The sequence below is a fragment of the Mustela nigripes genome, chromosome 8 (genome assembly GCF_022355385.1).
Source record: "Mustela nigripes isolate SB6536 chromosome 8, MUSNIG.SB6536, whole genome shotgun sequence".
NCBI classification, from domain to species: Eukaryota; Metazoa; Chordata; class Mammalia; order Carnivora; family Mustelidae; genus Mustela; species Mustela nigripes.
The window spans coordinates 27,665,470-27,691,922 of NC_081564.1; the positions used below are offsets into that span (position 1 = coordinate 27,665,470).

The 26,453-nt window shown below is 55.6% G+C and overlaps 1 protein-coding gene across 1 annotated transcript; it reads left to right on the forward strand.

Annotated features, from left to right (window-relative positions):
- Positions 1-26,453, forward strand: PPM1F (protein phosphatase, Mg2+/Mn2+ dependent 1F). Its single transcript, XM_059409000.1, has 8 exons — positions 1-72; positions 5,717-5,977; positions 10,187-10,329; positions 15,627-15,829; positions 16,420-16,608; positions 18,627-18,770; positions 21,286-21,379; positions 22,577-26,453. Exons 2-8 carry the CDS (start codon positions 5,781-5,783, stop codon positions 22,927-22,929), a joined length of 1,323 nt encoding a protein of 440 aa, XP_059264983.1. The 5' UTR covers positions 1-72; positions 5,717-5,780; the 3' UTR covers positions 22,930-26,453.

Below are 26,453 nucleotides of genomic sequence, written 5' to 3' on the forward strand. Positions count from 1 at the left end.
GGCGGCGGGGGACGGGAAGTGGGCGGGGCCGGCCAGGAGCGGCTCGCGGGGCAGGGAGCGGCGGAGTAGCAGGTGAGGCCATGGGGGTCCCCAGAGTGAGGGGGCCCGGGGCTTGGGACGGGGGGCTGACCTCGCAGGAGTGAGGCTCAGGTGGGGAAACGGGGCGCTGAGAAACCGGAGGGTGCGGAATAGGGGGACTGGAGAGGCAGGGAGGCCGAGACGGGGAGACCCAAGGGGTTCAGGGGCAGAGTGGGGGACTGAAGAACGGAGGGAGTAACCAAAGACCTGAAGAACCCGAGGCAGAGGATTGGAGGGCCAGGGAGGCAAGGGTGCAGACCTGGGGGGCCAGGGGCCGGCGGGGGTGTGGCCAAACCGAAGACCAGGTGGGAACCCAAGGCGGTGTTGCAGAATGGATGTTGAGGGGTGACGTGCCCCCCTTTGCCCGTGTCCGATCCCCTGTTCTTAGGAGCATCTGGGTTGGGCCCACTGCCCTGACCCCTACCCCACCAGCCCCTGCACCTTTGCGGGTCCACATCTCTGCCCACGTGCCCTCACCCCGCGGCCTGCCCCCGCCTGTGGCCCCCGTCCAAGTGATTTAAAGCGAGTGTTTTAGTGAAAGCGAATGCTTGGGCTGCTGCCCTTTCAGCCCTAGGTGTGTGAGATAGGAATATCAGGCAGGGAGGTGATAGACTTCACCACTGGTTGCTCTGTGACCTCATGCAATCCTCTTAACGTCTATACAGTAGGGAGAAATGGCACCCCGTTTTAGAGATTTTAATGCAGGGCTTAACACATAGCCAGGGCTAGTTGATAGTGATGGACTCCTCCCGCACAGCCTTCCACCCAGCAGGACACATGGCCTGACTGACACATGTCCTCATGGTATTTCCTGGGGCAAGGCCTGTGGGCAGGGCTATACTCCCACCATGGGAGATGGACTGTAAGGCCAGCTCTGTGAGGTCATCTTTAGCACACTTCTGGCCTTTTTTCTTCTTCTTCTTCTTCTTTTTTTTTAAGATTTATTTATTTCAGAGAGAGAGAGAAAGCCGGAGTGAGAAGCAGGGGAGAGGGAGAGAGAAACCCCAGCAGACTCCTGGGTGAGCACGGAGCCCAGTGCCTGGCTCCACACTAGGTTCGATCTCACAACCCTGAGATCACAACCCCAGCTGAAGCCAAGAGCCGGTCGTTCAACCGACTGCACCACCGAGGTGCCCCTTACTTCTGGCTTTCATGGCCATATATGTCCTATTATCAGATCTCACTCTTTCCCTCCTGTAACCAAGCCCAAAGCGACAAAAGGTATCAGGAGACCTTCTGTGAGTCTGGCTTTGCCATTTCCTACCTGTGTGACCTTAGGCAGACAGCTTACCCTTCCGGAGACTATTTCTTCATCTGCAGTGTGGCCTAACAGCTTATTCTCAGGAGAATTGTGCAAGAGGTAACAAAACAAATACCACTCCAAATACCACTTTGAAAGCTGTAAACCTCTTTACCAGTCAGTCCATTTGTAGAATTCCTTTGAGATACTGCTGGAGGCCATCCCTGCCTTTAAAACCTTTCTCCTCTGATCACGGTCATGGTCAGGGTTCTCCCCAGAATATCCTAACTTCCTCTTTGAAGGTGTTGGGCCTCAGGGTGCTTATCTCAGCCCACACCACCCACTGGCAGTGGCAGAAGGCAGCCTGTGTCTTCCCTCTGCCGTCACACTTGCCAGCTGCCATGCACAGAGGGCCGGGCTCATGCCTCGGAGGGCAGGGGTGGGCTTCCTGACTCAGGAAGCAGAGCGTCTAGTTGAGAAAGTCAAGCCTCTAAGAAAGTGGTGGGTCCCCAAAAATGTGAGTGGACCTAATGCCCCAGAACTGGAGAGGGGAAAATGGGCAGAACAATGAATTGTATGTCACGTGTATTTTACTGTACATTTTTTAAGAAAAAAAAGATACATGTGTAGGAAAAGATCTAGAAAATTGACAAAATATTCTTCGCAGTGGTTACTTAGGAATAAACAAGATTCTCCATTTACAGAAAAGCTTTTAATAAAGAAGGCAATACTGTTATAACGATGACACAGTTTCCTTTCTTAAGGATTGCTGTTTTTTGCTTTACTCCTGGGTTCTGAAGTTGTGCAGGACTCTCAACAAGTATTTTGTCTGTACCATCTAGAAAAAAGTAGTTGAGGCGACTGGGTGCCTCGGTTAAGCGGCCAACTCTGGATTTCAGCTCAGGTCATGAGCTCAGACCTGGGATCGAGCCCTGGGTTGGACTCCGCCCTTAGCTGGGAGGCTGCTTGAGGATCCTCTCCCTCTGCCCTTCTACCTGCTTATGCTCCCTCTCTCTCTTAAATAAATAAAATTTTTTTTAATCAAGAAAAAGCCAGGGCGTCTGGGTGGCTCAGTGGGTTAAGCCGCTGCCTTCGGCTGGGGTCATGATCTCAGGGTCCTGGGATCGAGGCCCGCATCGAGGCCAGGCTCTCTGCTCGGCGGGGAGCCTGCTTCCCTCTCTCTCTCTCTGCCTGCTTCTCTGTCTACTTGTGATCTCTCTCTGTCAAATAAATAAATAAAATCTTTAAAAAAAACAAAAGAAAAAGAAAAAGCCAGTTGTACAAATATGCGTTAGTTGAGTTTATGAGTCAAAACCGATAAACTAGAGGAAAATAAATATTTTTTTCTTTGGGATTGAGCACATGGAAGGCACTTTGGACCCCAAAGGTGTTGCAGTTCAGCAGAGCTTGGCTCAAAGAGGTCTGGGGTAGGGGTGGGGCTAAAGTGGGATTGGACAAGGCAAATCACAGAAGCAGGGAGATGAGGGGCTGGAACAGAGTGATGGGCACAGAGATGGAAGAAGAGGCCATGAGTGACTGAATTCCCAGGCTGGTGACCCAGTGGGGGGAGGGGGCGGGTGAGCCCCCAGGGTGAACCCCATCGAGGGACTTTGAACAAGTCACTTGATTCTTTTGCTCTCTCCCCCCACTGGCAGCCCCTACCTGTCATGACCCCTACCTGGAGAGAATGACAGCAGGTTGCTGGGAGTGGGGAAGAGGAGCAGCAGGGAGAGTGCCATGGGCGCGGGCAGCTGGGGGCTGCTGGTGGGTGTTAGCTGGGATGGCCGTTATTCCCGCTGCTGTGGCTGCCAACTGATGGGCTGTGCAGGGCAGCAGCATTCCGGGAGCCAGAAGGCCATGGGCCATGTTTGGCCAGTCTGGTGGAGGCAAGTGACAAGGGGTTGGCAGCCCAGTGTACCTCCCTTGGCCCCTCCTTGTCTTGATGACTAATCCGGACTCACAAGCAAGTCCCCCTCCCCAGCCCTATTCAGCACTGCATCCAGCTGGACAGCCTGGAGCCCCAGCTATTGCTTGGGACCAGGCCTGCATTATTCACATTTCTCCCTTAAGCAATAGGCCAGAGCTGTTAGCAAGCAGAGGAGGTAGGTGGCTTGGCCTCTCTCTCTGCTGGAGGGTGTGGGAGCCTGCTGGGAAATTCTCACCATCTTCTGGTTTTTCCCTGGCTTGGTTCTCCCTCAGCAGCTCGGCCCGCTCGCTCCCCAGGCGACCCTCACCACCACCCCACGAGGCTCCCCGCCTTTTCTGATCTCCCCATTTTACAAAGTCTTCCCCTCATTGTCTAACTTGCTCTTGTCCTGACTCCTCTTTGCCTTTTGTGACCCGGGTCGGCATTGTGTTTAATTCTACTGATAAGTAAAGTGGGGGTGAGAGCGATGATTTTAAATCCGTCCCCATAACCTTCCATCATAAGTGCCCTAATTTCTGTATTATTTCTGTGTCTGCTTTTAAAAGTCAACTTTGACAAGGCTCTGAAGGAGAGAGGTTTCGTGGGTTTGGGTTAGTTTTGTTTTGTTTTGTTTTGTTTCACTTACTCCCCCTCCCTTGTCCTTGCAAGTCCTTTCCAGATTAGGCACTTAACTAACTCCCTTTCCCGTTCACCCCATGCTCTTCTTGTGGGTTTTTTTTTTTTTTTCCTCTTTATTCTGCCACAGACTTGTGCTGAGTTAGTGGCTCTAGACAAGGGCAGCTGTGCCCACGGGTGTGGGTCCTGAGGGGGCTCTCACCCCTCCTCTCGGTGGCAGGCCCCTCCAGCCTCCAATTTCCAACCCCTGTCACCACTGCCCTCTGGTAACGTTTGTAAGCATGAGGAATTCCTGAAGAGTCTGCCATGCCTTCTTTCTCCCTGCTTGTACTCGTCAGAACCCGGAAGGCCTCAGGGAGGGGATGGGCCGTGAAATTGCTCCCCGAATTCTCTGCCTGCAACTTGGGATTGGACCCTCAAGTTCAATCTGGTTCTGCTCCCAAAGCAAGCTTCCCACCTGGGTGTTGTGGAGGCGCTGGGGGTGCCCCAGCCCTGGGAAGGCTCAGAGGGAACAGGCTGGAGGGGAATGGGCTAGACAAGGGCCTGTGCTTGGCGTTGGTGGCCCAGGCGTTGCACACGTGGGTGTAGGGTAGGAAGTAGGGCCTATAGAGCAAATGGGGGAGGGTGTATGCCAGAAGAGGGATGCTCTGGGACCATTTGGGTCTGGAGGGTTGAACATAAGAGGCGGTAGTGCAGGTGGGCCATGTAGGAGTCTGACACACAGGCCTTCACTGGCCCCTGAACCCTGGGAGGCAGGGTGAAGGAGGAGGGTACATGGAGGCCCTGAGCTGGGGGGAGGAGCTGGAGGCCCACCTTGGGGAGGTGGATGTGGCGAGAGCCCGCCGTGAGTAAGGCCCTTGTGGGAGAAGAGCTGGGTGGGATGGTGATGAGTATGGGCTCCAGAATCCCTCCTGGACCCCATCATCTCCCAGCCTCAGTGTTTCTGTCTGTGAAATGGGGACTCACCCTGGCTCCCAGGGTTGTCAATGGGCAGTGCACAGGTCCTAGCAGCTAGTAAGCACTTGGCCTTCCTGAGGACAGGGCATGAAGAGCCTGAGAGGGGGAAGCCAGTGCCCACAGCAGTGGGGTCAGTGGCCTGGGCTGTCCCTGGTGCCTCTCCTTCAGCTGGGTTTCAGGAGGCCCAGGGCTCTTTCTGTTAGAGAGGACACATCACAGGTGTCCCCCTTTCCTCGCTTCTCTCCTGCTCACACGCCGAGGTGCCCTGCAGCCTCTGTGGCCTCTTCCTACTCCCCCTCTGGTCCACATCCAAAACATCCCAGGACCAGCCCCAGCACCATCCAGGCCCTTCTTTTTCTTCCCTTGACAGGCATTCCTTCTCTCCACTAGGCTCACAGACGTGATGGCATCACCTCCTCACCTTCTGTCTGTCGAGCTCGCAGGGTCAAGTTGAATCCATTTACCTGCTGTGTTTTCCTGCCTCAATGGGCTGGCCCCGGTGTCCCTCTCCTGCCTGCCTTTGTCCATGCCAGCCATCTCCTACCAGGAACATCCTTGCCTTCTCTGTCACTTGCCACTTGCACTCTGTCACAAGGCATCCATGTGGCTTCTTATCCCAGCTCTGTCTCCTGAAGCCACTTCTCTTGGGCTTCCGAGTGCCCCTCTTGGAACTGTGTCAGGACACCAACTAGGCTTGTTGCTCCCCCTTACTTGGGTCCCCTGAACTCTCTGTGAGGCCAGTAGCCCTGCCCTTCCGCTTTGAGGCCCCAGGCTTGGTGTGACACTTGCTGCGTGATGCCTCCAGGTGAAGGAGAAAAAGCAAGGCACCACGCACTCCGCACTGTGGGGTGAGGGCACCGATCCCCCCTGTGTCTTCTGACCCTCACGTCTCTCCTCAGAGCGAAGACCATCGGGATCCCAGCAGAGACACAACCCCCCCCCCCGCCCCGGGATGCTCTGGGCATGGCCTCTGAAGCCCCCCAGCAGAGCAGCCAGCCGGCAGAGGAGATCCCAGGCTTCCTGGACGCCTTCCTCTGCGACTTCCCAGCTCCACTGAGCCCAGAGAACCCTGCACCATGGAAGCTCCCGGGGACCGTGCTGAGCCAGGAGGAGGTGGAGGGCGAGCTGGCTGACCTGGCGCTGGGCTTCCTGAGCAGCAGGTAGGTGACAGGCCTGCCAGGTGGGGACAGCATGGGGGCCGGAAGCAAGGGTCTTGGCATGGGCCACCTGCCAAACTGGACTACAGCTGCCGCTCACGCCGCATGCCCTGCCCTGTGCCAGTTGTGCTGCCTAATGACACCCCCATGATGGGGCTGCATTGCTTCCCCAGGGCTGCTGTCACAAAGTAGCCCGGTCTGGGTGGCTTGGAACAACTCTTTTGGGGGAACACAGTCCAACCCATGACAGGTGCAGCCAGTCCTGTTTCTCATTTCACAGATGGGGAGCCAGAGACCGGGGGGTTAAGAGCCCGGCCGAGGCCTCAGGGTGGGGCAGGGCCAGGCCATGTGCCCCTAGTCACAATGACCCAAGAGGTGATGGTGCTGTCCACTGTTCACAGGCCAGCAGCCAGGGCACGGAGATGAGACACAACAGGCTGAGCAGATTAGAAGGGAAAAACAAATAGACAGTAAAGGCTAGCAGCCCATACCAAGTCTACATGAGCCTCATCCCTCCCTAGGGGCCAGGCCCACACCCCTGAGTCAGACCACGCCCCCAGCCTCAGCATCCTGGCATTTGAGTGTCCCCAAGCATGCTGGGGACTGGTCAGCTCAACCCTGGAGCACCATCCCCCTCCATACCCCTCAAGGGCCTGCTTGCTAGAGTCAAGCAGAATTAGTGACTCTTACTCACCCCTGCAGTGTGGGAACCCGGGTCCCTGAGCATGAAGGTCAGAGTAAGCTGGCTTGGTCCTTCCTGACAGCCCCACGCCCCACTGAGCTCAGACGTACATGCCCAGTGACCGTACCCCTTTAGGGTGTGGCATGTATGGAGAGTGTCACTGGCCTGTTTTGTTCTGCTTTGAAGAAATATTTTGGAGGGGACATAAGGCAAGTAGATGCAACAGAATAGGCCTGGGTTGCTGCATGCGGGGGAGGGGAGGGCTCCCAGGGCTCTGCCTTCCTCAGCGCCCTGGGTCCCACAGGGTCTGTCCCACCAGCAGCCACCAGGCCCCCTGTGGGGTCTTTAGGGGTTGTGGGAAGAAACGCAGGCCCAGCAGGATTGGTGCTTGTGCTAGCTCTGCATGCATGCGAACCCAGAGACAGGAGAGCCACAGGCTGCTGGCTCAGAGTCAGAAGAGGGACAAGCTATAGGGCCAGGCCTGGGAGGGGCACCGGGGTGAGCCATCAGTCCGCTAGTGGGGGGAAGAGAGGGCACAGAGGAGGGATGGGGCCAGAGGGGCAGGATCCCAGAAGGCTGGGCTTTTTTTGCTTCACGGCAGTGGAGATGGAAGCTGGTGAAAAAGAGGAGGGTAGCCGGTGACCAGCTCTCCTGCCCAGGGAGGGGCCTGAGCTGGAGAAGTCAGGGGTCTGTCTGTTGGGGTTCGCAGGGTGCAGGGCCTTGGGGGCGAGCAGGTTTTAGATATGTTGGAGGGCAGCTATCTCAGGCTACAGGTAGGAGAAAAGCAGGATTTGCCTGACATGACTTGGGGCCCCTTGAGGCCCTGTGGCAGGCCCAGGCTCAGGTGTCGAGCAGGTACCCCATTAATTAGCAGGATGCCAGAGCAGGCCTGAGACGATTACCCATGAGGGCAAGAGAGGCCAAGGGTCATAGCCCCCATCAGCCTCCTAATGAATCCATTTTATTTATTTATTTATTTATTTATTTAAAAGATTTTATTTATTTATTTGACAGGGAGAGATCACAAGTAGACAGAGAGGCAGGCAGAGAAAGAGGGAAGCAGGCTCCCTGCTGAGCAGAGAGCCCAATGTGGGGCTCGATCCCAGGACCCTGAGATCATAACCTGAGCCGAAGGCAGCGGCTTAACCCACTGAGCCACCCAGGTTCCCCTAATGAATCCATTTTAAAACACCTTTAAAACATTATATTTTAAAGTCATGTATATCCTACTCACCTTAATGGATTTATTTTTGGTTCCTCTTGTTCTTTTCTAATATTTCTTCCCCATGTAGACACAGTGTTCATGTGTGCGAGCGCACGTTGTCTGCTGAGTCTGCCTGTCAGGAGCACCCCCACGGATGTTCCTGGCAGCTTCCTGGGGGCTCCTGTCCCTCTCCTTCCCCTCCCTGTGGCTGACGTGTCGGGGGCCCCAGGCAGAGTGGTGCCTGGTGTTTTTTCAGATTGTAGATCGTGTCCTTCATGAGACTGTTGGGAAGTCAGATCACCAAGTTCAAGAGTGCAGTGATTTACGTCTTATCTTCCCCTCATTGTCAGCGTTTCTGTGTCCCATCTCAGGTCCCTGATCAGTGCACACCTCAGGCTGTAAATTATTCCTCTCCTTTTTTTTTTTTTTTAAAGATTTTATTTATTTATTTATTTGACAGACAGAGATCACAAATAGGAAGAGAGGCAGGCAGAGAGAGAGGAGGAAGCAGGCTCCCCGCTGAGCAGAGAACCCGATGCGGGACTCGATCCCAGGACCCTGGGACCATGACCCGAGCCGAAGGCAGAGGCTTAACCCACTGAGCCACCCAGGTGCCCCTCCTCTCCATTTTCAACTCAGCTGCTAGGCTGCAAACTTGAAAACCCCAAAGCAGGTGGAAATGGAATGTTTCTTGGGTACCTGGCCTTGCATACACCTTCTGTTTACCGGGCATCATCTGGAGTCTTTAGGAGCCCTGACCCCGGAAGGATGTTGCAGGGCGGGAGGGCAGGCTAGTGGGGAACCCCTGGGCGGGCACATCCAGGAAACAAGGCCTATGGCCTGAGGCCAGGCATTGTCTTTGTCTTCAGGCCGGAAGCTGCTTCCCTGCCCTGGTGGCCTTTCAGGCCTGCAGGAAGCCATGGCACCACCCCCCAGAAGCAAAGAAAACAGCACCGCTTCTCCCCGCTGCGAGAAAGGAAAACCCAGTCGTTAGCAGGAAATCCCCAAATGGCAGGGGAACTCATTTCTCATGTCTTGGCTGGTTGTTTCTCAAAGGTAGTTCCAGAGGCCTCTCCCCTGAGTCACCCTCTCATTTTAAAAAAAACATAGATTCATCCCTGTAGGTTCCTAAGGCTATATATAGACACACTGTGGACGCCCAGCCCCCAAAGAGAAGTGACCCATTTGCGTGGCTGTTGGGAGGTCCTTGTACTCAGGGAAAAAACAGGTGTATCTGCCCCGCAGAGAGGCACTGGCTGCCCTGGGTGTGGACCCCCAGCCCTCGAGGACAGACACACAAAGGCGAACACACATTGTCTGGCCTGTGACGGGTTCCCACTGGTGGGGAGGCAGATTCCGAGGTCAGGATGCATCTAGCGGTACGGGGGCAGCAGAGGAATGGACCCCTTCTGCGCAGGGGAGCCAGGAAAGGCTTTCTGGGCTGCGGTGTGGGAAGCACTGCAGGCCAAACAGTTCAAACACAAAAATGTATCATGTCAGTGCTTGGGAGTCTGGAAGGCCACGATCAGGGTGTTGGTAGGACTGGTTCCTTCTGGTACTTTCTGGCTCATCACCTCAGCGCTGCCTTCGTCTTCACACACAGTTCTCCCTGTATGCATCTGTGTCTGGGGGATGTCAGCTCTGTGGTCAGCTCAACCCTGGTGCACCATTCCCCTCCGCCCCCTCCCCAAGGGCCTGCTTGCTAGAGTCAAGCAGAATTAGTGACTCTTACCCCTGCAGTGTGGAGACCCGGGTCCGGGAACATGAAGGTCAGAGTGAGCTGGCTTGGTCCATCCTGACAGCCCACGGCCCCACTGAGCTCAGGCTTTTTTCATAAAGACACCAGGGTTCCTGGATTAGGGACCCACCCTTCTATATGACCTCACCATAACTGATTGCATCTATTTCCAAATCAGGTCACATTCTGAGGCCCTGGCAGCTAGAACTTCAACATAAGAACTTTGAGGGACATAATTCAACCCCTAAGACTCCTGAAGTGCTAGAGGGCCCCAACTGGGGTTGGTGGCCGGGAGCCGTCATCAGCCTGAACACCAGGCAGTTTGTGCAGCCCCCCACAGCCCCAACCCGTGCTTGCTGTAGCCCAGGACCTGGTAAACGGCATCGAGCTAGTGTCCCATCCAGCTCCCTGAGGCCCAGAGGCCAACCTGCCGCTTGTTGCCGCACGTTGTGGCACAGGCGGTCATCACTCCCTCTAGACGGGTGTCCCTGAGTGGGAAGGTCTCCATCCAGAGCATTCGGGGAAGCACTGGGGTCTTAGCTTCTGCCAAGGTGCCAGCCCGTCTTCACTCCTTGTTCCGGTCTGCAGGGGCGCCGCACCACCACTTGGTTCATCTCTGGCCCACGAGGCCGTTTCCCAGCTGCTACAGACAGACCTTTCTGAATTCAGGAAGTTGCCGGGGCAGGAGGAGGAGGAAGATGACGACGAGGAAGAGAAGGCCCCTGTGACCCGTGAGTTCTCTTTCCTCTCTGGCTGGGATGCTTAGCAGACGACAGACTCAGGCACCAGAAAAAGGATGGGATGGGGTGAGATGTGGGGGAATGCCAGTTCCGGAGCTGTCAAGGCTCACCTGGCCGCCACCGCCCTTCCCATTTTGCTGGAGGAAGGGCGGTCATAGGCAGCACATGGCTGAGGGCAGCGTCTACTCGTGCTCCTGACGGCCGTCTGGATGTGGAGAGAGCGCTCGCTCCAGCCTCAGGTCGGCAGGAGGAGTGCAGCCGCTGTCTCCCTGAGCTTTGGAACCGCCCAGGAGATGAATAATGCTTTTCCCGTTCTACGTGGGAGGAAGCTGAGGTGGCAGCTCGGTCGCCCACTTGCTCTTCTGCCTCAGCTGACACTGCCCCAGGTGGCATAGGAGCTGGAGGGTGACATGTGCGTGGCTCCTGGGGGCGGCCTCAGGGTCCAGTTGGCAGAAAATGCCTGTATTTGGGCCGGTTGCCCGACCTGATCCAACTCAGGACCCTGACAGGTGGAGACTCCATGGCATCTGGAGAGCTAGCTTGAGGAGGGGCCATCGGTCTGCCTCCTCCTGGGGTACTGGTTAGTGCGGCATGCCCCCAACCACGCCGCACCGCTTGGGGAACCCAGAAATGGGCAGGGAACCTCATGATAAAAAAATCAGAGCTCGCTCTTTGCATGTCTTCGTTTCACTTTCCTGATACAGTGAAGGAATTAATGAAATTGGGAATTAATACGGTGAAAACTCGCCCATCACCTCATCCAAGGGGGATACACTTTAAGACCCCCAGGGGATGCCTCAAACTGCGGATCGCACCAGACCCTCTGTATATGCTGCATTTTTTTCCTATACACGCACACGTCTGATAAATTTTAATTTATAGACTAAGCACAGTAAGAGAGTAGCAACTGATACTAAAATAGAAGAGTGATAATAATACACTGTAGTAAAAGTTACAAGAAGGTCGTCCTCTCTCTTGGTCTGTACTCACCCTTCTTCTGGTGATGACGTGAGATGCCTGCGTGGTAGGATGGAGTGAGGTGAGTGATGTAGGCATCACCGTGTAGCACTGGGCTACTGTTGACCTTCTCCTTTTTTTTTTTTTTAAGATTTTTTTTATTTATTTGAGAGAGAGAGAGATTGAAAGATAGAGAACATGAGAAGGGAGGGTCAGAGGGAGAAGCAGACTCCCCACTGAGCAGGGAGCCTGCTTCGGGACTCCATCCCTGGACTCCAGGATCATGACCTGAGCCAAAGGCGGTTGCTTAACTGACTGAGCCACCCAGGTGCCCTTGCTGTTAACCTTCTGACAGTACCCTCTGATGACCCCGTTTCCAGAGCGCAGTTGACTGCCGGTGCCTGAAACCTCGGAAGGCAAAATCGTGGCTAGGGGGACCTCCTGTATAATTTGTTGATTTGCTCCTTTATATATTGCTTATGATTACTTCAGTCTTTATCAATTTAGTCTCTTTATATATTGCATATGGTTACTTCTGTCTTGTCCCGTATTTGTTATCTGTGTTACTTGAACTTGAGCCTGAGTGTGAGTGTTTAGGGCAAAACAAGGGACAGGCTGGGGGAGAAAGAAGACAAATGCACGTGGCCCCTTGCTTCAGCACATGCCGAATTCTCATCTGCCCCCCCCTTCCGTTGGCTCCCTGCCCACATTCCATCCCAGCATGGCCTCACATTCCTGCCTGGGAGGTGCAGGAGACCGCAGCTGACAGTGACTGGCAGCCTTTGTTCTCCGCAAAGCCCCACAGAGGGAGTGCCCCACCCCAGAGTCCCAGCGGGAAACCAGCACCACCTGCTGGCAGGAAGGCCCTACACGGGGCTCCTGCAGGCCAGGGTAGCGGGGGAGGGCCCCTTGGGGTGGGAACTCACAGCCTGCCCTGGCCCTCCATTCAGGCCTGGGCTCACGGCCCTGATCAGCATTCCCTGTCACTGGGGCAGAACCTAGGAAAATCTATCATCTTGAAGCCCTTTCCTGCAAAATGGGCTTCCAGGCAGGTATTATGAGCACCACTGCTCAACACCAGAGTTATGACTAAACCCCCCAGGGCTGGGTCATGTGGAAACACCAGCCAGCCCCTCTCCAGTGAGCTGGTCCTGTGGGCGCCAGGATGAGGCCCTCAGCAGGGAAAGCAGGTGTGTCCTGCCAGTGGCGTCAGGAGTCAGTGAGCCAGCCAGTTGGTCCACGGCTTACCATTGCTTATCATTGTTAGTGGTAATTGCCTTTGCTGAAGCTGAAATTCAAGTTCAAATGTGTTGATGGAAATGGTAGCACAACCTAAGGCAGGAGAGTACGTGGTGCCCTGTGCCTCACCAGGTGTCTCAGGCCTAATAAAATCAGAGCCCGGGGGCACCTGGGTGGCTCAGTTGATTAAGCGTCTGCCTTTGGCTCAGGTCATGATCCCGGGGTCCTAGGATCAAGCCCCACATTGGGCTTCCTGCTCAGTGGGGAGTCTGCTTTTCCCTCTGCCTGCCATTCCCCTGACAAATAAAATAAATAAAATCTTTAAAAAAAGAAGCAGATCCCAGAGGGAGAGGGAAGGAGCCCAGGAGCCCAGATGGTCATCTGAACGTAACTGTCTACAGAGAGGAGGAGGAGGAGGCTAGGGAGACAGCGCTGTGCAGTCCAGCTGAACGAGGGGTCTCTGACTTTTTGGCAGGGGGCTGAGCACGTGTGGGCATGTCTTCCCAGAGCTGAGCCTTCCTGTTCCCACAGCCCCTCAGGCCAGCCTGGCTGGTCTCCCACTTCTTGCCAAACACCTGAATGGTGCCTGTGTCCTGGGTGTGCCTACAATGGCTAGTACTAGACACACCCACCCCCCACCCCCCACTTTCACGTGTGGATTCCCTCAGACATGTCTTCCGTGGCCTCTTGTGCCTTCCCTGGCCTCTCCCCATTTTTCTTTTTTGCTTTTTTTTTTTTTTTTAAAGATTTTATTTATTTATTTGACAGAGAGTGAGACAGCAAGAGAGGGTGCACAAGCAGGAGGAATAGGAGAGGGAGGAGATGCAGGGCTCGATCCCAAGACCCCTGGGATCATGACCTGAGCAAAAGGCAGATGCTTAACCAGCTGAGCCACCCAGGCGCCCCCCTACCTTTTTCTTCTGCAGCCTCTGCCTTTGGGCAGGAGCTCTTCCTTCTCTGACACCTCCCCCCTCTGAGGTGACCGGCTCCAATTCACCTGTGCCTGCTGCATGCACCTGGGCCAGCAAGAGTCCCAGGAGCATTTTGTGTGTGGAAATGACCTGAGCCTCTGAGGCTTACCACCCAAGGATTCCTTGGGACCTGTTCCTTGTTAGTTCCTTGTTAAGCTTTTCTTTAAAAGGCAGGTTTAGGTAGGATTTGGGGTGTTTGTGTTTGTGTGTATGTGTGTGTGTGTGTTGTAGGGGCTGTTATCTGTTGTGTAATGAATTCCCCCCAAAATTTAGTGGCTTAAAACCAACATTTATTATCCCATAGTTTCTGTGGGTCTGGAATTTGGGAGCCGCTGAGCTGGTGGTTCTGGCCCAATGAGATTGTGGCCCTGGGCTTGTGGCCAGTGGAGCAGAGGTTCCATTTCGAAGGGGTTTGGCCACTTAGCTGTTGGCAGGAGGCCTTAGCCCCTCCCCACATGGACCCTCCACAAGGCTGCTTAAGTATCCTCCCGCCATGACGGCTGCTCTCCTCAGGGCCAGTGATTCACCAGGGAGATGGAGAAAGAGAGACAGAGACAGAGACAGGGAGGGAGAGAGAATAGGCCAGGTGGGAGCCACAGCGCCTCTCAGGAAGCAGTTCATGGTCATTTCCAGTTGATTCTGTTCATTAGGAGCAGGTCCCTAAGGTCCACGGCCACCGGGAGGAACCAGGCTCCCAATCAAGCATTACAGAATTTATGGACGTATTCTGAAACCATCACCTGGGGCTAACACTTGTCCTCGAAAATTAAGAAAACACCAAAAAAGTCTTAAGAAAAAAACATGCGCTGTCAAACCACCACCTGCAGACACCCACTGCTGCCATTTTGATTGTATGCTTTTCCTGCCTTTAGTTTTCTGGTCCAAGCCGTTGAAGGCTTTTTTGGGTCCTCATGATCAAACTGTGTGTGGGATTTTCTGTTCTCCTTCTTTGCTGTGACATTTTTTTCCTTGATAATTGTGACATAAGCATTCTACACCGTCACGCACTCTTTAGAAGTCCATTTTAGTTTTACCCTTTAATTTTTTCCCATTAAACTTGGCAACAACCGTAGGCTCACATGCTGTCGTAAGAAATAACAGGGGTTCCATGTGTCTTTTACCCAGTTTCCCCCAATGGTAAGGTCTTAAAAAACTATAGTAAACCATCACGACCAGGATCTTGACATCGTCAAGATACGGAACGGTTCAATTCTACAAGGATCCCTCACATTGTCCTTTGTGGGCTACCCTAATGCCCCATATTCCTGTCCCTAACCCTGACAACCATTAATCTTCTCTGCTTCCATAATTTCATCATTTCAAGAATGCCTAGAAATGGAATCCTAGAGTATATAACTTTTGGGGATAGGCTTTTTTCTCTCTGCACCATTCTCTGGAAATTGATCTGAGTTTCTATAACATGCCAGGAGTTCACTCCTCCCTCCCTCCCTTCCTTCCTTCCGTGAGTAGTATGCTGTGGCATCATGTACCAAAGTTTACCTGCTCTCGGGTTGAAAGTCATCTGGGCCATTTCCAGTTTTTGCCCATTGCAGGTGAGGCTGCTGTGAACACTGGGGCACCCAGGGTTTTGTGCGCGCGGTGTCTTAATTTCTCTGGGCTAAATCCCCGGGGGTGCAGTTGCTGGTCCATGTGTCCATTACGTGTTTCGTTGTGAAAATCTTGTTTAATAGCAGCTTAATTCTTCATCAAGAGACTGGGCCGTCATTTACTCTGTCGCTGGATATGTATTGCTTCTAATTAATGTGCCATTATAAATTATTTTAAGCTTTGTCCTGAAATTACCTTTGCATTTCTGGCTGTTTCCTTGGGGAGGGGTCCCGTCAGTGGAGCTGCTCACACTGGGTCGGGAGGCTCCTTCCTGAGCATGTTGTCCATGCAGACATTGCCCAGTACTGATGACACAGGCTGTCATATACAGGCTAGGGTGCTTGGAATGCCCCTGGGGCTGATGGGCTGGGGGGGGGGGGGGCGTGCAGGGCTGTGGTAGGCACTGTCTGGAGACCTCCAGGGGCCACGGGGAAAGGGGAGGCAGGCAGAGTGATTGGAGCCCAGCTGGCCTGCATCGGTGCCTCCCTAACAGTCCTCCTTTGTGCCCAGCAGTGCTGGATGCCAAGGGCCTGGCACACACCTTCTTTAACCGGCTCTGGGAAGTGTGCAGCCAGTGGCAGAAGCAGGTGCCCTCGACTGCGCGGGGCCCTCCAGGGCCGTGGCTGGTCTCCATGCATGCCATCCGGAATACCCGCCGCAAGATGGAGGACCGGCATGTGTGCCTTCCCGCCTTCAACCAGCTCTTCGGCCTGTCCGTGAGTGCTTCACCTCCAGTGCGCCTCCTCCTGGGCCTCAGTCAGAACAGCTGAGGACACCTTGCATCAGGGGTGAGGGCCAGCCAGGGTTCTGAGCGGAGCTGCCAGCCAGAGCCAAGGCAGGAGTGATGCCTGTAGCTGTGCCCTCCAAGCACACCACTGGGGGGAGCAGAGGACTGATTCGTTGGCCCAGCATTTTTGGGCTGGAGCAACCACCAGCTACCTTGCTTTCCTAGCTGACGGACTGAGAAAAGGGAATGACCTGCCCAAGCCTGTTAGAACGGGGGAGCAGGGAGCCCAGGATTCACACCCACCCCAGACTCAACAGTTGCTGAGCCCTGCCTGGTCTCAGGCACTGGGAGCCACCTGGCACCCCTTCCCTCATTTTATGCTACAGCAGCTCATTACAGAAAGTGAACCAAGGCTCCAGAGGCTTGTCCTTTTCCAGTGCTGATGGCCAAGGCCGTGCTGATTCTTCCAGTCCCACCCCAGTCAGCGCCTGGGCTCCACCCTCTAGACCAGAGCATCCAGCTAGGTGATAGCCTGGGTCAGGGCGAGGGCGGTGTAACTCCCACGGCACTCCCCACCAGGACCCCACGGACCGAGCCTACTTTGCCGTGTTTGATGGTCACGGAGGGGTGGATGCCGCCCGCTATGCCGCTGTCCACGTGCACACCAATGTCGCCCGCCAGCCCGAGCTGCCCACGGACCCCGCCAGAGCCCTCAGAGAAGCCTTCCAGCGCACTGACGAGATGTTTCTCGGGAAAGCTAAGCGAGAGGTGAGAACCAGTGAACGGGCCTCACACACAGCATGCAGTCCGCAGCCGTTCACATCAGAGAGGCCCCGCACCAGGGTTGATCTGGAGGCAGGGGGAGGGAGCGCCCCGTGGCAGATTCTTCCCAGTGGCCTCACACGGAGGCCTGGGCGAAGCAGGGCAAGGCAGGTCACAGCAAGTGATGGGTTGAATAGTTTGAATAACCCTTTTGGGCTCTGGGCTCTAATCGAGGCCACCTGCCACCATCCGGGCCAGGAGAAAGGGACTGGCCTGAGACACAGGATGTGACTGAGGACACAGGTTCAGGCCAACTGTCTCGTGCATGAAGTTTGTGCACTCAGGGAGGGGGACCTTTGCTATTTCTAGGACCAGCCTGTCCTGGGAGAGGAACTCAGTCCACGATTAGCAAGTACCCAGTTTGTCAGAACATCAGAATAGAGGGGCACCTGGCTGGCTGTCGGAAGTGCGGGGGACACTTGATCTCAGAGTTGTGAGTTCGAGCCCCAGGTTGTATGTAGAATTTACTTAAAAGTTTTGAAAATTTAAAAAAAAAAATTTATTTTTAAAAGAAGATACAGAAAATAAAACCCATGATTAATACACACAACCCCCTGGGGCACCTGGGTGGCTCAGTGGATTAAGCCTCTGCCTTCGGCTCAGGTCATGATCTCAGAGTCCTGGGATCGAGCCCCGCCTCAGGCTCTCCGCTCAGCAAGGAGTGTGCTTCCCCCTCTCTCTCTGCCTGCTGCTATGCCTACTTGTGATCTCTGTCTGTCAAATAAATAAATAAAATCTTAAAAAAAAATAATACACACAAACCCCCACCCTGCCCCCACTCACCTGGGCAGGGTCTTGGCAGGCTGCTGGTGCCCACTGTGTGTGTTCTTTTTTTTTTTTTTTTTTTAAAGATTTTATTTATTTGACAGACAGAGATCACAATTAGGCAGAGAGGCAGGCAGAGAGAGAGGAAGGGAAGCAGTCTCCCTGCCGAACAGAGAGCCTGATGCGGGGCTTGATGCCAGGACCCTGGGAACATGACCTGAGCCAAAGGCAGAGGCTTTAACCCACTGAGCCACCCAGGCGCCCCTTACTGTGTGTATTCTTTCCTCAGGAACTGTAGCCATGTAGGGATGCGGCCCTTGTTTCTGAAAGAACACATCCAACACCTCCTCTGTGAACTTGCCACCCACTGGACCTTACCCACAGAACCTCATGGGGCCCTCCCAGCAGCCCTGCCAGGGAGCTACTAAAATGGTATCCATTTTAGACATCGGGAAACTGAGGCCCAGAGCGCTTAAAGGACCCACCCCAGTTGACGTGGCTCATCAGGAGACTTGGGAGGGGATTCGCTGTCATCAGGCGCTCCAAGCACAGACTCCAGTGGAAATCAGCAAAGGCAGACTTTGCATCTTACCAGAAAACCATATAACATCTAGACCTAAGTGGCAACCCCATGAAAAAGGGACAGGCCTCAGCCCCCATCGCCTCTGTCACCCTGGGCCACCTCCCAGGGTAATGATTCTCTGAAGCAGGCTCTCAGATCAGGTTGCTGTTATTTTAAGGTAGCTTTGTGGAGATGTAATCCACACAACAGATTACACATATTGCCAGCATACAACATACCGTCAGTTCAGTAACAAGTAAAGTGTGAAGTTGGATAGGTTTTGGCATTTGTCTACAGCTGTGTAACCCTCCCCCCGGTTACAGACCCAGCCACCACCCCTGAAGAGTTTTCTTCTGTCCTTTGTTACCCCACCCTCCTGCCCACATGCTCCCCAGAAAGCACTCATCTGCTTTCAGACATGACAGATGCTAGAGCTCCTGTTTTCTAGAGTTGTGTGCAGACGAGACCACACAGGCTCTGCTCTCCTGTCGTGCAGCGGAGACACCTCATGTCCTTATGTGCTTCAGCAGTCCGTTCCTTCTTTCTGGCTGAGCACTGTTCCAGGAGTCGGTCTGGCTGGCTGGGTGTGAGCCCTCCGAGCCGGCAGCCGGCCCACCATGCTCCTCTCTCCTGGCAGCGGCTCCAGAGCGGCACCACGGGGGTGTGTGCACTCATCGCAGGAAAGACCCTGCACATCGCCTGGCTCGGGGACTCCCAAGTCATCCTAGTGCAGCAGGGACAGGTGGTGAAGCTGATGGAGCCGCACAGACCTGAGCGACAGGTAAGGGCCCCCTCCCTCTGGGCCTGAGACATCCCCAGCCCCCATCACACCGCACTGCGCAGGACGGCAGATGGTCATCGAAGTAAGAGGGCCCTGGACCACCTTCAAAGGGAACTCCTAGTGTTCCCCCGGAGGGAGGGCTCTTGTTGACTTGAGTGACTGGAGTTTGGGGGTGGTCCCTGAAAGCTCACAGCCAAGAGTCCCAAGTAAGTCCTTCTCACCACAGTGACATGGAGCCTAGAGCTGTGGGGGAGAGTTGGGCCCTCTGCCCAGCAGGCAGCCCAGGAAGGGGGGTCAGAGGGCGGGATCCTACACTTCATGCATATGGCAAGGGGTCAGCCGGCCACCTGGGCTATGGGGGGAGAAGGTTCAAGGGAGGAGGTATTGCTGAGCCAGGGTCAGAAGGAGCCAGGCTTGGGTCTTGGTTGGGTAGAGCCTGCGCTAAAATCCTGAGGTCACCAACTGTCTGAACCTCGGGGTCCTCACCCAGATATGAGGATGGTCTTCCTCCACGGACCCCCATCTCCCAGGTGTCTAGTCTGTCTCCTTATATAGGGAAGCAGGGACTTGGCTACTGGGGAACGCCCGTATGCCCTGTCCCCGCTCGGCTTTCCCCACGTGTATGGGTGTTCCAGGGCATTCCACATTAGCATGGGAAGCGCCCCCACCCTCCGGTAGGGCTCCACGGAGTTCCAGTCTTCCCCAGCCCTGTCCATGGATCTGGAGGCTTCCTCAGTGTCTTCATGCTAACAGCAACACAGTGGTAGATGACTCAGTACTGTATTTCATGGCTCAGGGTCCAGCACGTTAATAGAGCAGCGTCCTAGAAGTGGGATGGAGGGATTGGAATGTTCTCAATGGTGGTCCTGGCATGGTTGCCACACTGCTCCCCCCAGGCTGTGTGTCCACGGGAGTCCCTTTGCCCACAGTCGCACTGAACCACTGGCTCCTGCCAATCTGAGAGGAAGGAAAGCAGCTGTTGGGTTTGTTTGTCTTAACGGACTGAGCCCGAGCATCTTCTCCAACACCAGAGGTCATTTACACTGCCTTTCTGGAGAGCCCTTCCTTCTTGTCCTTGGCTCACAGGTCTCCTGGGCTGTTGCTGTTGTTCTTATCAGTTTGTAGGTCAGCTCCTTGTCTGCAGGGTGATTTCCAAATAGCCCCCTGCTTTGTCTATGTTTAGGGGCTTTTTGCCTTGTAAACACTTTGGTTTTTATGTAACTGAACGGAGCTGTCCTTTTGTGGTTTCTAGATTTGGAAAGCACTGCAGGGAGTGTCAGGCAGCCATCACCAAAGCAGCCAGGAATGACAGCATTCCTGGGCCTCGCCTCCTACATATGCTCTTCTCATCATATGGAGGAGAGGACTGAGGCTTAGAGAGGTTAAGTAACTTGTCCAGAGCACACAGCTGAGAAGTGGCAGCTATCCTATGGCCCTCCACCATCACCACATTTGGTGTCTGCTCCCCGTTGGACCATCCTACCCCAAGACAGGCAGTGAGGTGAAATGCAGTCTAAGTCAGGACTAGATGCAAGCCTCTGGGTTCCTGCCTGCCTGCATCCCCGCAAGTTCACTGTCAAGCTACACTACCTCTGTGGCCCAGCGGGGACTTTTCCAGGCAGCATTTCCCGAGCCCCGCTGAGCCCCACTGTGTGGCACCGTGGCAAAGAGCACAACCCCCCAGCCAGCCTGCATATCCACATACCTCTCCCCAGACTCTTCTGAGTCTCTCTTCCCCCTCCACCTGCTTACTCCTTCCTCCTCCTTCCCTGCCTGTGTTCATGCTCCTTTTTGCCTTTTTCTAGAATTGCTCACACCACAGCGGGTTCTCAGGCCCAGACGGAGCCATGCAGGCAGGTCAGGGCTCCTGCAAACCTTCCAGGTCCCACTGCTGCCCTCATCTACAGGGAATCACATGGGAGGCTCAGCCTTTGCTATTGGTGTTCCCCCACCCTCCGGCCCTGCAGTAGGTCTGTATCTGCACAGAGACCTAGAGGAGGGGCCCACTTCTGTGGTCCCAGAGAGAGGGGACTGGGATCTCCAGTAGACACTGTCCCATGGGGCATGGGAAGCTCCCAGCTGAGGAAGCTGGTACCCCAGTGTCTAGCATAGTGGTACTGCTCATTTCCGGGTAGTGGGAAGGGGCATGGTAGAGGCAGAGAGACTTCAAGAAAGGACAGGGCCTAGTTCAGGTTTCTTACAGGCCTGCCAGGTGGCCACACATAGCACAGGCTTGCTGTTGCCAGTGGCTAGCAAGGAGGAGACAGTATCCCAGAGTGAAACATGAGGCAGCGAGGATCTGTGGCCGTGGCTGCACTGGGACTGAGGTGGCCCTTGCTGCAGCTGGAGGAGGACCTGCAGGTTATTCGTGGTCCATCACCATTCTCCTAATGCCTCCTCTGTGCGTCATTCCCGGGCCACAGCTCCCAGCACTGTCTCGGGAACCAGTGCATCTTGGCTGATGCAGCCTTGCCAGGGACCCTGCCCCAGCGCCTACTCTGGCTGTCCCCCATAGGACGAGAAGGAGCGCATCGAGGCACTGGGTGGCTTCGTGTCTCACATGGACTGCTGGAGAGTCAACGGGACCCTGGCCGTGTCCAGAGCCATTGGTAAGGAGGCATGAGGGTGGGAGACCAAGGCCTCTCGTCTGCGGCCCGAGGGTCACCCAGCTCTCAAGAACAGCAGCATCTTCTGCTGAGAAATACAGCACCTGTGGTCTGTGGGGCCGTGGAATCAGACTGAGAGACCCCTGGTGAATTTAGTGCATGAGCAAACACCTCAAGGTCTTCCATGTCACACACGTAATCCCAGTTTAAGTGGTATGCGAGTCTCTTCTTGTTAAAACATTTCCCCAGAAAAACCTACCAGGAGACCCTTGGATAGCTACTGTATGTGCTGGAAGGTCGTTTTCAAATATTCCATCAATGAGGATTATCGATTGTCCTCTCCCCATTCATGCTGATTCTTTTCTCCATCTTAAAAAAAAATAAAGGGAAAATCCTCTTCCATAGTCCTGTTTTGTCAGCATCCTGCTGCTGCTGGGCCTCAGACTAGGGCTTGGCCGCCACACCCCATACCTCTCCCCTTGGTACTTCGATGCCACTCTGTTCCTGCTGAGCCCCACAATGTGACACCCGTCGCTCGGCCGCCTGGCACGTGCCGGCTCAGAGCCCTTCTCCCTGCTGCTGCCGCCAGTGGGCATCTGGACACACCGCAGTGAGGAGGTAGCCGGGTGGGTCTCTCCAAGCAGAGGCTCCTTCCACAGAGCAGAACACCCCAGGCAGTTCAATGGCAGAAAGTGGTGGGGGCTGGTGTGCCCTTGGAGGGCAGGTGTGGAAGGAGGGGACCCGAGGGCCTGGGCAAGGTATAAGGAGGAGGCCGTGGCTTCCAGTAGCACTTTGAAAGTAAAGCCACCAGAACTTGCTAGAGGACTGGATGTGGGGTCCCAGGGAGAGGGTCCTGAGGGGAAGGGAAGCTACAGACCTGAGTATAAGGAAGGAAAGCTAAGGTCTTCTCCCTCAGCCACCCCAACTCTCCGACTCCGGGCCTGGCTCCACTGGAAGGGAAGAGGCTGTTGGTCAAGTTGACCTGTGGCCCAGCTGGGCTGTGACTCTGCCCACTGGGACACCTGGATAAGTCTGCCACGTCGCCCTCTTGTTTTTTTCATAGCCTTTAGCACCCCGTGAGTGTTGAATTTCACCAGTGAGCATGGGTGTCAGAAGGAGGGTGGCGGGGGCCTGGCGGGATGGCACTCGGCAGTGGGCAGCCTGGCCCTCTGACATGAGGCCTTTCTCTCCCGTGCCCAGGGGATGTCTTCCAGAAGCCCTATGTGTCAGGCGAGGCGGACTCGGCCTCTCGGGAGCTGACCGGCTCCGAGGACTACCTGCTGCTGGCCTGTGATGGCTTCTTCGATGTCGTCCCCCACCAGGAAGTCGCCGGCCTCGTCCAGAGCCACCTGGTCAGGCAGCAGGGTGGCGGGCTGCAGGTGGCTGAGGAGCTGGTGGCCGCAGCCCGGGAACGGGGCTCCCATGACAACATCACAGTCATGGTGGTTTTCCTCAGGGACCCCCGAGACCTACTGAAGGTTGGGGCCCAGGGGGCAGGGGATGTGCCCTCTGGCCTCTCAGAGCCAGAGACCAGCACTCCACAGAGAAGCTAGGAGCTGCAGGCCATCGGGTCCCACCCCCCGCCCCATCCCATGCCCTTCCCCCTCAGATGCCTTAGGACCTGACCAGTGGCGATGGGGTGGGCAGATGCCCCCCTCACAGTGCTTTCCCAGGGCCCCGAGTCCCCCGTGCTGCTTGCCATCAGTCCGTCCTGGAGGCTGTGGGACTGTGCTGGGGGGTATGGATGGGTTATTTATGTCCTGCTCGCACAGGCAGTGGGATGGCCCGGATCTCGTAGGAGGCCTAGGGAAGAGACCTCACTAAAGAGAAGAGGACCTGAGAAGTGGGGCAGCTCTTATCCGGGCCCCATTGGGTGGGGGCAGGACCAGAGGCCACAGGCGTGAGCCGCAGCCAGACCAAAGATGCCAGGCGGGCGCCTGGGGCAGCAGGGCGCTGCACGTAAGACCCCGGGTGGACCCAGGGCACTGGCCACCTCCAAGTGTGTCCCGGGTGAACGGCGCAGGTTTCTCATTGGCTCCTCCCTGGTCACAACTGGGAGGACTTCTCTTTCCAGATGCGCCTGGCTGCTCCTGGCCTGCCAAGCCAGGTTCCCAGAGTGGGGAGCGCAGCCCCACCGGGAAGGAGGGAGCACCAGGGATCTGGTCTGTGGTGGGCGCTTGTGGGCCCCTCCCCCAGCCTCCCTGGTTCCCTCCCAGCCCTGCACACACCAAGGGAGGGGAAGGTCAGAATGATGACACGTGGGTCTTTTGTTTGTGGTCTTCGCCCCCCACCCCAGGGAAGTCTTAACTCAGAAGCAGTATTTCAGGTTTTTGTCTGTTTTGTCAGTGCCAAGTGGACATGTTGTGTCATATAACTTAAACAGAGCTGAGCGTTTATTTTATTCTTAGAAAACTTAAGTATTGATTTTTTTTTATTTGAAGAAACTTCTTTTGCAGTATTACTGACTTTTTTTTCCTTAATCAAGATTGAAACAAAAACTTTTCCAGGTGGCGTTAATAAGCCATTCAAGTGCCTTAAACAGCTTTAGGTAAAGGCTAGGACCGCCGGGCCTGGGACGGATTCTAATAGGGATGTTTCCGTTTTTACAAAAGCAGGATTTATTTTGTTACAGTGGCATGATCTGGGCTAGAATTCTTCCCGGACGTGTTCTTTCCACCTCTTGTGATTCCATTCGCTGCTGACAGCAGAGCAGCCCTGAAGAGCATAGGCTATGCTGTGCGACTGGGCCAGACCACGGGGCTCCGGGAGATCAGGGTGACCATGGTCCTGCCAGCCTCCCTCGTTTGACTGGAATGTCTTGTGTTGGTAATCAAATGGGTTTCATTGGGAAGCACCGCTTAGAGGCCCCAGCAAGTCCAGAGGCAGCCCGGGGGTGCTCGGGCTCTGTTCGGAGCCCATCCTACACAACTGCTCTATAGCCCCCAAAACCTCTCCTCCTGTCTCTCACTGGCCACAGCGGGCATCCTGTCACCTTGCTCTGCCCACAGCCTGACCACCTGGGGGAGAGCTCTACATTCCCTAGCATGCTCTGGCCAGGCGGGGCTCAGGAGCTGCAAAACTGGGGTGACTCCAGTGAGGCGGCTGTGGTGTGGGTGTCCAGTGGGAAGTGACAGGGCTGTTTGCAGAGTCCAGGCAGAGGTCAAGGGCCCAGAGAGAGAGCTCTCTGGTGGGAGGACCCAGGCCTCCAGGTCTGGGAATGGCCGTGGCTGGCCAGGAGAGTGCAGGGAGGACCCTGATCCTAGTGTACCGAGGGGCGCCTTCTGAAGAGGCATCAGGGCAGTGGGAGAGGCCCCCCGCAGCCTCAGCGTCTACCCCACACTCCCGCAGCAGGGATGAAGGAGCCCAGATGACGCGATCAATGCCGTGACCCTCAAGGCTCCTGATGGACGGCATCTTAAACACAATTGCTGCAATTCAGAGACAGTTTGATGGGAGCCAACAAGGACCTAGTATTGCTCTCACTGGATCTGAAGGCCCCACTGTTTTCTGGGGGCCCAAAGCCCCCTGTTTGGCCCTTCCAGGCACAAGGCTGGCAACAGCATGTGGCCCTGCCCTTCACTGCTGGCCTGGCTGCCCCCGGGCGTGATCTTAGCAGAGGGAGGAAGCGGGGACTTCTGTTGTTCTCCCTTCTTTGCCGGTCTCTGATTCCATGATTGCCACCAAGAGCGGAGCTTCACCCGTGGAGCCCAGATCTCACTGTGTGCCAGTCTGATTCGTGCCCCGGCCTCGGGCTTGTTGCAGCGACACACCCCTCTGGCAGAGGCTTCTGCTCTCTGGGGCTGCTCGTCCTTGCCTTGGGGCTGAGGGAGCCCTTGTTCCTTCTGCACAGATGCCAGCTCTGGGCCAGCCCCTAGGCATAGAGGTCTCTTCCCTCTTGACCTAGACTGGGAGCCATGGGCATCTTCAGCCTCTGAAAGCCCTGGCCCCCCTCCTCTTCGGGCCACAGTCCCAAGAGGGCCCCTAGCCAGGACCCCAGTCTCCATCTCAAATCCTAGCTTTGCCACTAGCTCATTGTCTGAGCTAAGCAAGTCACGGAGCCCTCCTGGGCCTCAGTTTCTCCTCTCTAGGGCCCAGGGTTGCACGAAAGCTGTGATTCTGGAAGGTCCAGGGCTGTCCTGGGGAGCTGCTGCCAGTTCCAGGGAAGCCCTCCCCTGTTGCCAGCGGGAAGGAGTGATGAAGTATTATTAGGGTCTATTCTTACAGTTAAGTGGGCTGGAAGGGAATGGAGCTGCTGATGCTTGCACCCGATCTGGAACACAAAAGCTTGAGAGAGCCCTACTAGAGAGCTCTGCTTTTACAGGTAGAACAGATTCTGAGCCAGCAGGGGTGGGAGAAGCAGACTGGGCCCAGCTCCCCGCCTCGCCCTGTAGCTGTGAGGTGGAAGGACATGGAGCTGGGCTGGGCACAGCCAGGCTCTCCTGACCTCGCTTGTCCTTGGCACCCAGGCCAAGGAAGGAGGTGTGCTTTAAGGGGGCAGTTGTGGGGACAGGCCCCACTGGAGACATGCAGGCTCTCTGAGGTCCCGAGCCAGCCTCTGGCCACAGCCCACTCTCTCCCTACCCTCCCCAGCCAGCACGCTGCCCTCGCCTGTTCCCGTGCCCTACTGGCTCAGAGTTCCGGGTTCCCTGCACAGGTGGGGTATAGTCCCGGGGCCAGGGGTACAGCCACGCCAGTTCCCAGGCCTAGCCCTGACAAGGGCTCAACAGAAACCTGCTGGGCCTGTGCAGAGTAAGCTGGTTTGCCTTGGGATCCTGCCGGTCGCCCCCAGGAGGCAGCCCCAGGAGACCAGCACTTTCTGCCGAGGCTCCACAGCTTTGCCAAACATGCCAAGCTTTGCCATTCATGCGCCATGCAACCTTGCCAAGGGTTTATCTGTGCATATCTCAGCAGGGCTCCTGGGAGAGGTGTTTTCTGCGAGGGGCATCTTGTCCCAAGACAGGATGGCTGTTCCCTCTGTCTGTAGGGATGAGTCCCGGGCTGAAGGGGCCAGAAACTTGGTTTCCTCCCAGGGGTCACTGTGCTCAAGTGTCAATAAACCATGAGTTCTGAAACCCTG